This window comes from Acanthochromis polyacanthus, chromosome 2, assembly GCF_021347895.1.
Source record: "Acanthochromis polyacanthus isolate Apoly-LR-REF ecotype Palm Island chromosome 2, KAUST_Apoly_ChrSc, whole genome shotgun sequence".
Classification (NCBI taxonomy): domain Eukaryota; kingdom Metazoa; phylum Chordata; class Actinopteri; family Pomacentridae; genus Acanthochromis; species Acanthochromis polyacanthus.
The window spans coordinates 16,024,001-16,036,658 of record NC_067114.1 but is presented as its reverse complement, the minus strand read 5'-3'; the positions used below and the strand labels follow the sequence as shown (position 1 = coordinate 16,036,658).

At 38.3% G+C, this 12,658-nt stretch overlaps 1 protein-coding gene across 1 annotated transcript in view; it reads right to left on the bottom strand.

Annotated features, from left to right (window-relative positions):
- The window catches only part of tspan15 (tetraspanin 15), a 42,545-nt gene that overhangs the window by 20,444 nt on the left and 9,443 nt on the right, over window positions 1-12,658 (bottom strand). The window contains exons 2-4 of the mRNA XM_022213291.2: window positions 9,326-9,511; window positions 6,884-6,958; window positions 3,095-3,190 (exon numbers count right to left, since the gene is read on the bottom strand). Coding sequence (XP_022068983.1) covers window positions 3,095-3,190; window positions 6,884-6,958; window positions 9,326-9,511 — 357 coding nt within the window. The remainder of the gene's footprint in view (window positions 1-3,094; window positions 3,191-6,883; window positions 6,959-9,325; window positions 9,512-12,658) is intronic.

The window sequence follows — 12,658 nt, the reverse complement described above, 5'->3', positions numbered from 1 at the left end:
AAGAAAAAAAGCACTGTGAGTAGAAGTCCATGATCAGTTTATCTCAACAAACAAACTCCATCAGGAACCTCCTCTGACTGCTCAAACACAAACACACCATAAATCCCCACAAAACTAAGGGATTCTTTTTAAATCCTACAAAAGACAACCACAAAAAAATGTACCACTATTTAATCAGCACGAGCACACAAGCATGGCTGAATTCAAGCCACTGGCCATAAATCCACAGACTTTATTTATATGTGGAAACAATCTCAATCCCTGCTAAGTTTTTCTGATGGTGTTTGGTCCAAGTCCTGAAGGAAAGCACTTAAATCTTTCTTGCTGAAAGACACTTGAGCGAGCCAGCAGCTTTACATCATGACAGGAAAAATATGACAGAAGCTTTACAAGCTTCGGCCAAAAGGCTTCCTGCCATCACTGAAACAACATTGTTAACGAGTTAATATCTTCACACAGCATACCACACGATAAATCTGCAACCAGAACATGATGTGCTGTGCATGAATGCAACACGCTGGAGGTTTGCGATAGCTGTGGAGATCTAAGATCCATCAACCATCAAAGTAATTTTTTTTGATAGATCCTTTACAAGTGTAATTTTCTTTCTCAAGCAACAGCTAAAATTTAAGACGGAACAGATATAAATGTCGTATTAATCCTTCTCCAGTGGTATAAGTGTTGGTCATGCTCAAGCTGCAACTTCAGAGGGTGAAAAATAAAGCCAACGCTATTTGTTGTGGTCTGTATCCAAATCTCAGGACGCTAGAAAGCAAATCTCGTTCCGAAATCGTGCGATAGCTCGCGCCAAAACTTTAGAAGCTAAAGAACACATCTTAACCAGGGGTGCCAATAATTATGGAGGGTGCTGTTTATATACACACGTGGACAAAATTGTTGGTACCCCTCAGTTAAAGAAGGAAAAACCCACAATTCTCACTGAAATCACTTGAAACTCACAAAAGTAACAATAAATAAAAATTTGTTGAAAATTAAATAATCAAAATCAACCATCACTTTTGAATTGTTGATTAACATAATTATTTAAAAAAACAAACTAATGAAATAGGGCTGGACAAAAATGATGGTACCCATAACTTAATATTTTGTTGCACAACCTTTTGAGGCAATCACTGCAATTAAACAATTTCTGTATTTGTCAATGAGCGTTCTGCAGCTGTCAACAGGTATTTTGGCCCACTCCTCATGAGCAAACAGCTCCAGTTGTCACAGGTTTGATGGGTGTCTTCTCCAAATGGCATGTTTCAGCTCCTTCCACATATGTTCAATGGGATTCAGATCTGGGCTCATAGAAGGCCACTTTAGAATAGTCCAACGCTTTTCTCTCAGCCATTCTTGGGTGTTTTTGGCTGTGTGTTTTGGATGATTGTCCTGTTGGAAGACCCATGACCTGCGACTGAGACCAAGCTTTCTGACACTAGGCAGCACATTTCTCTCCAGAATGCCTTGATAGTCTTCAGATTTCATCGTACCTTGCACACTTTCAAGACACCCTGTGCCAGATGCAGCAAAGCAGCCCCAAAACATTACTGAGCCTCCTCCATGTTTCACCGTAGGGACAGTGTTCTTTTCTTCGTATGCTTGGTTTTTGAGTCTATGAACATAGAGTTGATGTGCCTTACCAAAAAGCTCCAGTTTGGTCTCATCTGTCCAAAGGACATTCTCCCAGAAGCTTTGTGGCTTGTCAACATGCATTTTTGCAAATTCCAGTCTGGCTTTTTTATGAGTTTTTTTCAGCAGTGGTGTCCTCCTTGGTTGTCTCCCATGAACTCCACTTTGGCTCAAACAACGACGAATGGTGCGATCTGACACTGATGTACCTTGGCCTTGGAGTTCACCTTTAATTTCTTTGGAGGTAGCTCTGGGCTCTTTGGATACAATTCCAACGATCCGTCTCTTCAATTTGTCATCAATTTTCCTCTTGCGGCCACGTCCAGGGAGGTTGGCTACTGTCCCGTGGGTCTTGAACTTCTGAATAATATGAGCCACTGTTGTCACAGGAACTTCAAGCTGTTTAGAGATGGTCTTATAGCCTTTACCTTTAAGATGTTTGTCTATAATTTTTTTTCGGATGTCCTGGGACAATTCTCTCCTTCGCTTTCTGTTGTCCATGTTCAGTGTGGTACACACCTTTTCACCAAACAGCAGGGTGACTACTTGTCTCCCTTTAAATAGGCAGACTGACTGATTATGAGTTTGGAAACACCTGTGATGTCAATTAAATGACACACCTGAGTTAATCATGTCACTCTGGTCAAATAGTTTTCAATCTTTTATAGAGGTACCATCATTTTTGTCCAGGCCTGTTTCATTAGTTTGTTTTTTTAAATAATTATGTTAATCAACAATTCAAAAGTGATGGCTGTTTTTGATTATTTAATTTTCAATAAATTTTTATTTATTGTTACTTTTGTGAGTTTCAAGTGATTTCAGTGAGAATTGTGGGTTTTTCCTTCTTTAACTGAGGGGTACCAACAATTTTGTCCACGTGTGTATATATATAAATGAAAGAGTTAAGAGGAGTTAGACAGTGCCAACATACTACACTGAGCTTCAAAACCGCTTCCTGAAACCTATGAGTGAGGTCACAGAGAGTTTATCCGTCTTTACACACATCGGTGGTTAAGGTACTTATTGCTTAATGACATACTGCTTGCAGCACACCGACTAAAGAAACATTTGTCTTCACTCCTGATGTGCTAATCAGTGGAGTTTCATGTTTGCTTCTTAGTTCCAGTGTGTGATCAGGTTGCTGACCCTGGGTGCTGCATTCCCATGCGCTCGTTAAAAGCTGCAGGCTTTGTCTGTGGCAGCGTGATTTGCTCTGTGAGCAGGCACTCAACACCTCTCTGATCATTTTGGACACAACATGGAGGTGAGCAGCCAAGTTCACTAGTGGTGCAGCTTCTTCCAACAAACCCTGACTAAGCCTTGCAATGAGAAACAGGCTGGTTGGCTGCACTACACTGCATTATTACATATTTGACAAACTAATTCAGTTTTCCCATCCTTGCGATTTGCTCACAGGCACATCCCTTATCAAGTAAATAAAAAATGTGTGACCCAGCTGTACCTTCTTCTGAACAAAGTCCATGATGTTTTTGAAGTCCAGGTCATCATAGTAATTCACGATGCCCCTTCGGATGTTCTTGTTCAGCAATTCCACAGTCTGTAATGGAGAAACATAAACAGTTAGTGTATGTCAGTGGGGTGAATAAGGTCAAGTTACCACATTGGTGCAGTCTCAAAGACACAGCTGGTCCACAATCAGTGAGTCAAACGGGCAGCTGTGGAGAGGAAATGCTCTGATTAGTCAAGGTGACCGAGTCAGTGAACTGGGATATTAAAATGAGGCAGTTTGACAGCTTACATCTGTCAGTCACAATCTGGTGCAGCAGGGTCACATTAATTTAATGTATCAGTCTGTCCAGAGACTGAGAATAAATATTTCTAATTTGGAGAACATTCATTGAGAGCTTTTGAACTGAAAGTTTTAATTTAGGGAACACAACATTTATTCCACTAATTTCTCCACTCCACTCTTTGTTTTTGATACATTCGTCTTATTTATAGTTCAGTCAAGATGAAGGACAACAAAGCACTGGATTTTTTTTACCCTATTTAAGCTTCTCACAGCTTGTCATGCCTTTCTTTTGACCGCTTCTATTATGAAGTGACAATGTTCTCAACCATGGGTCCTGCAGACAATAAAATATTGGATTGGATTTTCATTTCTTTTCTTTCTGCCTCCCTTGAACATATGAGAACTTCACAATGGATCTATAAGGACAAGGCAGCCACAATTGAACTACAGTACAATACAGTGACTTATAGAAATTGAGTCGACTGAGAGTTTTCCTTTGAGACAGAAGAAACTGGGATATTATTAAAGAACTCATTATAAAGCTCACATGTCATTTTCACTTTAAATAATGGAATCTTGGAAATGACATGTAAAAAATCCATCTTTATAAAAGTCTACTTATGGAGACAAGAAACAGAAATCTTATCAAAGCGAGCACATTTCTCGTGCACTGCTATTTCATTTCAATCTCAATGTAAACGATACATCAGTGAAATAAAGGAGTGACATATGAGGAGCTGGGTCTTTATTGTATCTAAAACAAATCTGCCATTACCACACTGACATGTAGAGTCGTTACGTTAATAGTTTAGATACTCTCTTGACAGACACAAACAATAAAATAGATCATGTAAAACACATTATCTCAGTCATGTATTTAACCTGATACTCAAGATTCTCCCCACAGAGACACATTCAGATATTCATGAATGAGAGAGCTTTTAATGAAGGAAACTAATGAATTGAATATATTAGCATATGACTGCCAGTATCACACCAATTTTGCTTTATAATCATGAAGCACGATCACACAATCTTCTACCAGTCAGATAAATGAAAACCCCCTCATGTCTTCAAATGTGACTGAAGACGACCCCTACAGATCCATTCTGCCAGTTTAGTAGCAATCAACTGCAACATGTTTTTTCTTTAAATTTTTAGAATGACACAATTTCTCCGGCTTTTTGCCTTGTACACGAGCACAACAGATCTGAAAAAAGCAATCAAGATGTGACTGAAGTATGAGGGTTCTTCAGAGACTGCAGGGAGCCCGCTGCAACAAGTGTGAGCCGTAATGAGCATCCTTTGACTGTCAGCAACCATCTGCTATGAACCCTGGATCTCTTAAACCATGTCAAAACGGCAACCCTTCAATTTGTTTGTATTTTGGAGAGGAGGAGAAAGTCACACAGAGCCATGAAGCTGTGAGCTAAAAGCCTGTGTGTAATTGTTGCACTATGACTAAACACACAGTGCGTTGGAACACTCGCACGGCATCGTACCACAGTTTAGGTGGTTTGTTCTGAATGTTCTCCCTCAGACACTTCAGGACGCAATAGCAGGAGTCTGCCTTGACATTCCGACCTGAGAGATTAATTCTCTATGCACAATGTGAACGATAAATAAAAGCAACAAACATGCTGCCGACAAGCTCCTAACCTGACAAGCCTTGTCCGATTTTGGAAACTGTGGTTCTTTCAAAGTCAAAGTCAGCTTTATTGCCAATTCTTCAATATGTACATGACATACCAAGAATTGAAATTATGTTACTCTCTCTTCGTGCAACAGTAGACATTAAATAAACACTTAGAAGGTTCTGAGATAAAAGAAATAGTAGAACTTTAGAAATGAAATGTACAAAATAAGATATAAAAAGGCAAAAACTACCTAAATTAAGAACTAGAGAGCAAAAAACAGGTAAACTAAGAACAAGGAAACAGAACTAGAACCAAGCAACAACTAAGAACCAAGAAAAGCAGAACTGAGTGAAATGTAAACATGACCATGAGATGAAGTGGCAGAGTATTCAAAACAGTCCCTGTGAAAACTGCCGTTTCTTCTATTGGTTGTAGCTGCAGACCAACCTCTCATCACCAGTAAGGATTTGAACAGCATGAAATAAACATGACACTGCTGGAGTACGGCTCAGTGTTCATTCCTTTAAATTTAGAGTTGCATTATTAGAGGTGAAAGTGTCAAGATAATAGCGACACTGAATTCCTGTTGATTTCTGTAGGATTCCGATAATGTCAGTACGGCTAAAGATGTTATTTACTTAAAAAATTTATTGGAGGTTCACTTCAACTGAAATTGCCCTCTGCAGGAAAGCAAACTCTCTTAAAGGCCTTTTCCAACAATGACACAACTTTCTGTTGGTTTTTGTCACAATAAGAGCCAGCTAATGGTTCACCCCGAAAAACCTTTTAATGTGAAACAGCAGCAGCAACAGTTTCATTTTCACTAAAAGCAGTATTACAGCAGTCACGTTCATTGGAATATACAAAAGCAGAGCAAATTGAACATTCTAACCACACTGTCTAATCAGGATTCATTCAAAGGTGGTCTGGACCCCTGGGCTGGCTGCCTCTACGTTAGAGAAACATGGCATTTTTAATTAACCACCTGCAGTGCATCAGTGAAAACGTCCAGCGTGTCAGTAATTTGCAACTATTAAATTAGGTACACATTCCAGTCTAGGCACATTAAATAAATACATAGTGTGAATATCATATAAAGCCTCTTAGCTCTCATCTATTTTTTAATTTTTCATGATTTTGGAAGAATCTGCCTCACGGGTTTTGGTCACACACAAACAGCAGATTGTGCTGTGGCGAATAAATAAAAGAACGTGACTGGATTTTATTGCAGGGAGGGAAATTACTTACAAAACTGAAGACAGAGATAGGAAGACAATAAGAGAAATACAAATAGAAGTATATTAGAAGAGGATATTCATATAGTAATACAGCGACAGATCAGAAAAGCTGGGCAAACTAATACAAATAATAATCTTTGAACAGAGTAATTCTCAAGTCATGTAGTTGGTCACGGTTGATTATTTCACAACAGCAGCATCATTCATGCTACCTTGAATATATATAGATAGAGAATAAGGAATCAAATTAAACATCATAAATATTATAAATATAAAGTTCCACTCTCACATTTCCTCACTGACCATCCGCCGAGGTAGAAGCTTCTCACTCTGTCAGGTTTCATGTGCAATATGAACATTTTTCACATATCATCCATACATATCCCAGAGTCTTTGCCAATCTTATTTTTTATTCTTCTGTTCTAGTCCTATTTTAGCTTACTTGTCTTATTTTCAGTATTGCATCATACTGATATCATATTGCTTTTCCATTGCATTTATTGTCATGCTATTTAATTTTGTTGTCTCAACAAAATCTGGCATGAGAATTTACATCAGGACTAATGAACTTATATTTCATCTTATCCTTTATCTCTTACTAATTAGCATGTTGTGTGGCTCACCTGGTTGTGGAACACCAGCGCTAAGACTCCTCCCAGCAGCTCCAGGATCAGACATATGGTCAGGGTGTACATGAACTGTGACACAGCAGACAACAGCCATTTTACACTTCAAATTTCAAAATTTGTCCTTGTGATATTTTATTTCATTAAGTGTTGGCAGCTTAGATACAATGAAATCAGGGTTCTTCTCACCATTGCATGAAAGTTATGTATGTTAACAGTTTAGATGTGTACCATTGTCTTCTCATAGTTACACTCCCCTGCTGTCCTCTCTCCATATGTCATGAGTGATCAGAAGCTCATCAGGCACCAAACATTTCATAATTAACATAAGACATGTTTCATTCTGACATCATAAAGGCTGCTGCATGTTTTTCCACTCTACTCATTTAATTCTGCATTTGAAATACCATCTGTCTTTCGATCTTTTGCTTTTAGTATAAAACCATTGTTAACATGTTGCTGTTTACCGATTGATGTAACGTACATAAACTACTCTACACCAGAAAAAACGACAGACATAAATTCCTATCTTGGCATAGATTTATATTCATGTACAACTTATCATTTGTACCAACAACCTTTATTAAAAGCTACAGTTTAAACACAAATTGAGCTCCCCCTGAATATGGTCACTGGTCATCTGTCCAAGTGACTTTCCCTCCCTCTCTCTTCACCAGTAAACTGTTTCATTATAACTGTGATGTTGGAAGGGAGCTTCCTGTCAGCTGCCATGAGTAGAGACAACTAAACAAACATTTTCCCATTTAGTATACTCTACCAGTCAAAAGTTTTATAATGCACCAATTTTTCCAGTTTTTGAATTAAATTCAAGTAGTACAAGTCCAATAAATAGCTTGAAATGGTATAAAGGTAAGTGGTGAATTGGCAGATATGAAAAAGGTAAGGTTACCCAAAACAGAAAGATAATTTACATTTAGGAATGATACAAAAAGGCATTTTTCAGGGAACAAGAAATTAGTTCAGAATTTAAAGTTGTTCTGCAGTAATGGAAGTTGATCAAACCTTGAAAGTTGGTGCTACCAAATCCTACAGGTGTCCCAACTTTTCTCGATTACTTACAACCCCCTCTGTCTGCATGAAAGTAATGGTGGAACACACCATGGCACCATGCCCCATAGAGCATTATTTGAACAGTATTGTACTGCAGAAAGTAGTGTTTTTCTATAAAAATGGTGAAAAAATGTAGGTCTTTCCTACAGAGAAATTGTAAAGAAAGTCGAGATGTCAGCGAGTACAGTTTTCTTCACCCTCAAAAGGCAATCAGAAACTGGAGGACACTGTGACAGGAAGAGGTCTGGATGACCCAAAGTCACAAAAGAATCAGAAGACAAGTTTCTGAGAGCCAACAGCTTGGTGATAGGCAGCTCACAGGACAACAGTTCCAAGAACAGCTTAATAGTGGTTGTAGAAAGCAAATCTCAGTTTCAACTGTGAAGAGAAGACTTGGAGTTGTGTGTTTGACAGGTCGAGTTGCCGCAAGAAAACCGTTGCTAAGATGTCAGAATGAGAAAAAGAGGCTTGCCTGGGTCATGAAACACCACCAATGGACAACTGAAGACTGGAAGAAGGTATTATGGACTGATGAATCAAAATAAATTAAAATCTGAGATTCATCACGCAGGATCTTTGTACGCCGTCAAGTAGGAGAAAGGATGGTTCCTCAGTGTGTAACATCAACTGTCAAACATGGAGGAGTAAGCGTGATGGTCTGCAGCTGTTATGCTGGATCCAGGATCCAGACTTGTACAAAGTGAAAGGTATCCTGAACCAAAACAGCTACCACAGCATTCTGCAGCGCCATGCAGTACCCTCTGGTATGCTCCTAGTTATTCAGGGGTTCATCCTACAGCAAGATAATGACCCAAAACATCAGTCCAACCTATGCCAGAACTACCTTAGGAAAAAGAACAAGATGGTAAGCTTGGAAACATGGAGTGACCAGCACAGTCTCCAGACTTAAACCTCGTGGAGCTGGTTTGGGATGAACTGGACAGAAAAGTGAAAGCAAAGCAACCTACAAGTGCCACACATTTCTGGGAACTTCAGCTACAGAGTTGGGAAGAACTTTCTGAAGAATGTTTGATTTCCATTGTGGAAAGAATACCATGAGTGTCTTCATCTGTTATGTCTGCACAAGATGTTACTTTGATGAGTCAAAAATTTAGAAAAGATTTTGGTTTCTAAAGTGATTTTTTTTGTAAACTTCATTTGTTTGTTTGTTCTATGCTTTCATTTCAGAGCACAAAGAGACATAAATATGCATAACTTCCAATGGAAAACAGGAAAATTTGGGAGTTCTAAAACTTTTGACTGATAGTGGAGTTCTGCACATAAATACCTAGAAAATGTAGAGACTGAGCAGTAATGACACCACTTTGTTGCTGAAGACTGTTACTTAGGTGTCAGTGCACCACTCACCACTTTCAGTAGAGTTAGATTATCCCTCAGTGAAGCCAAGACTCCAACGAATGAAACAACGAACATGACGATCCCCAGCAGGATCAGAATTATGGCTGGAGCCAAAAACACTCCCTCCAGCGTCTTGAAACGTTGCCTCTCCACTTCAGCATAGATGCCAATGGCCAGGATAAACCCACCTATTAACTGGAAACGCAAAGAAAAAGCAATTAGGACAGAGTGGTCATCAGCTTGAACATGATGGAAAATCGGCAGGTCTCTCAATTCATGCAATTTCCACAGCTTGAAATACGACACAAGAATAAGACAGTCAACCCTCACATTTTCCTTAAATATATGTGACTTAAATAGCCACCACTCAGCCAAAGAGGCGGAAACAAAGGAGAGCGATGGAACCACCAGGTTTCGAACACAACAGTGAACGAGACAAATGTACTTCCATAAATATACATAGGATATACAATGAGGTTGTAAGATTCATATTCAAACTAAACATGGTGTAGACTAGTCATGCTGGCACTGTGGCTCCAAGGACAGAAATGTTAGTCCACTTAGTCTACCGCTGAATGAGTTGTATTTATGATTCATGTTGTCTTCAGGATAAATTATGATAATATGGCAATCTTAGTAGCATATTAAACAGTTACCTCAGCTATATTTTAGGTGTCATGTCAATTTGCATGCAAACATGTTAAACTAGGATGTTGAACGTGGTGAAAATGAAAGAGAGGTAGAATCTTGAATTTTGCCACTGAATTTTACATACGATGTTGTCGCCAAGAAAGTATTTGTAGCTTGTAAAAATAAAGTACTGTAATCGTTTTTTGTGTGAAACTGCTCACTGAACTACATCTCTTGACTCATACAACAGACATCACCAGCACCAACATGGCTGCATGGCATATTTCACTTCCTTCCTCCAGAATGAGAGAACAAGTTTTTGGAGGATGTGAAAATCATTACAATCCTGGCCATGTTAAGAGCTTCAGCTATGCGCAAAATCTATCAATTTACCAAAATGTTCATCAGCTCTGAGTAGCTTTGGAGACATAAAGTTAGGATGATGTTACTGATTTGACTTTCAGCTTTGTGGTCTTTCTCATTTGTATGTGCATAGTTTTATAGTTCAACAGTCTTAAGGCAAACTGTGACTTTCTTGATTTGCAAAAGTATATTCTAAATAATTTTTTTTGGCATAATTTAAACAAGGTCAAAAGATAATTGGTCTCATGCTGCTGACTACTAAATATGTTTTTTTTCAATATAAGGTCTCACAGAGCACACTGCAAGGGGCGAGTCACCTCTCTATTCCCTCTTGGCATCAGCATGTTAAATGCATCTTTGCAGACTTTTTCTGATCTGGGTGGCAAAGGGGCAGATCTTGTTTTGCCAGCATTATGGGTGAAAAAATACAAGACTAACTAGACAGATCACCTGTAAAACTGAGGTCACAGTTTTACAAACACAAAGTCACTTATCTCTATTGTTGAATGTAGAAACTTAAAAAGCTTTGTAACTGAAAGTTAGGCATCCCATAAGAGCAAAATGGAACATCAAAGCATCAGAACCCGATACCAGACTTCAAAAATCACTTTTCACAATATCATAACTGGTAGGAATGTTCTTTTCTTGAGGAAAAACATGCCAGAACAACTGAGAAGTTCTGAGAAAAGGTCAACAGACCTCCAACTAAAGGGGATGAACACGGCTTTAAGACTATTTAGGCATCCTTTCCAAACACTGATATTTTTAACAGCTGAAATTTACAGTAAAATTGCCCTATAATGGCACATTTTTCTGGTATTCAGACTGCAGCACTATGGAATTATTACAAATTACTTTATGCAATCTGCTTAAAACATTAAGGTCCTTCAATTAAGAAATTTCAATTGTTAATGCAATTCTTCTTCAAAAGGTGAAATGAACCTAAAGGAAATTAGTATCTGACAGCAGTTATTAATGCATGAGCACACACCTGTCAAACCTGACGTGCATAGCAGGAACATTACGGTTCTCTGGTTGATTTAAAGCACGGCATGCTTAGACAGGGTAAAGCTATTTTCCTCCTGTGTAATTTTTGCATGAAATCATCTGGAGAAAGATCTAAAATGAGACACATTTGTATCTCCTAATCACATTAAGGGCATCATAATGTGGGGCATGTGATTGTTTTTCTGTGTTAAAACAGCTATTTTTGTTTAACTGCTGATATGTATGTATTGTATTTTAATATGTTGTGAGTTTGTATGGCTGTTACACTGGACTTTTGCTACAGAGATAGGATTTCTTGGTAAAATCGAGTTGACAAAAATAACAGTAAAATAAAAGAAGCATAACGGGTCTGTTCACAGAAACTATAAAGAAGAAAAAACTCTAACATTATTTAGCAATGTAAATACATTTGATTCTTTCTACTGAGGATTTCAGACATATTTTTTTCTTCAGCCTCTGCAGACAGAATGTGAGTGGAATTTAAATGTGCTTAAATCAACTGCAGTAGAAAACAAACAAAAAGTTAAAATAGCAATATTTTCCTAGGAAACAATGTTTCGTATAATCATTCAAAATGACCATCTTTCCACACAAACATTCCAGTAAAGTCTCTAAAATACGGCTGAAGGTACTAAACAGTATGACTGCACGTAGTACATGGCATTTTCTTCTGATTAAAGTCTGCACTGAAACAATACTTTAACAGAGAAAAACACCACACACTGTTGTTTGTGGGTGAGGCTTGAGGGCTGAAATGTCCCCCAGCACAAACAAGAATCCGCTTCGAGTTTGCAACACATTTTTCCTGCTCCCCGTCAGTGCATATCAACACAAAAATAGAAAATGAAAGCACAACACGAGATTGAAATGACCACGTCCATCCCAACAATGAGCTGCAGTCAAATCTAAAATTAAAAAGGCCATTTACACAGATTCAATTACAGTCAAATAGGACACGGCAAACGTTGGCATGTAATATGATCAGGCAGCCGAAGGAGTAACTGGCCAAACACCAATAGTCCAATTATAGAGACCTCTGTTATTTAATACATTTTTTTATATCATGGATGAGACAAATGAGTGTGACTTCATGCAAAAATAGGCCACACATGTACACAGAAGCTGTCAATCAAAATATGTTGATATGTCGCACTGGAAGAAAACTGTATTTGCAAATGAAAAAACAGAGAAAGACATATTTTGAAGGAGAGCTATACTTCATCACAGCATGAGTTTTATTTTTTGTTGCTCTGGTGAACACTTCTGACATTTATGCTACTGTTGTAGTCAACAGAGGAACTGTTGAAATCTGGAAACATGGTGTCATCAATACAGATTCAG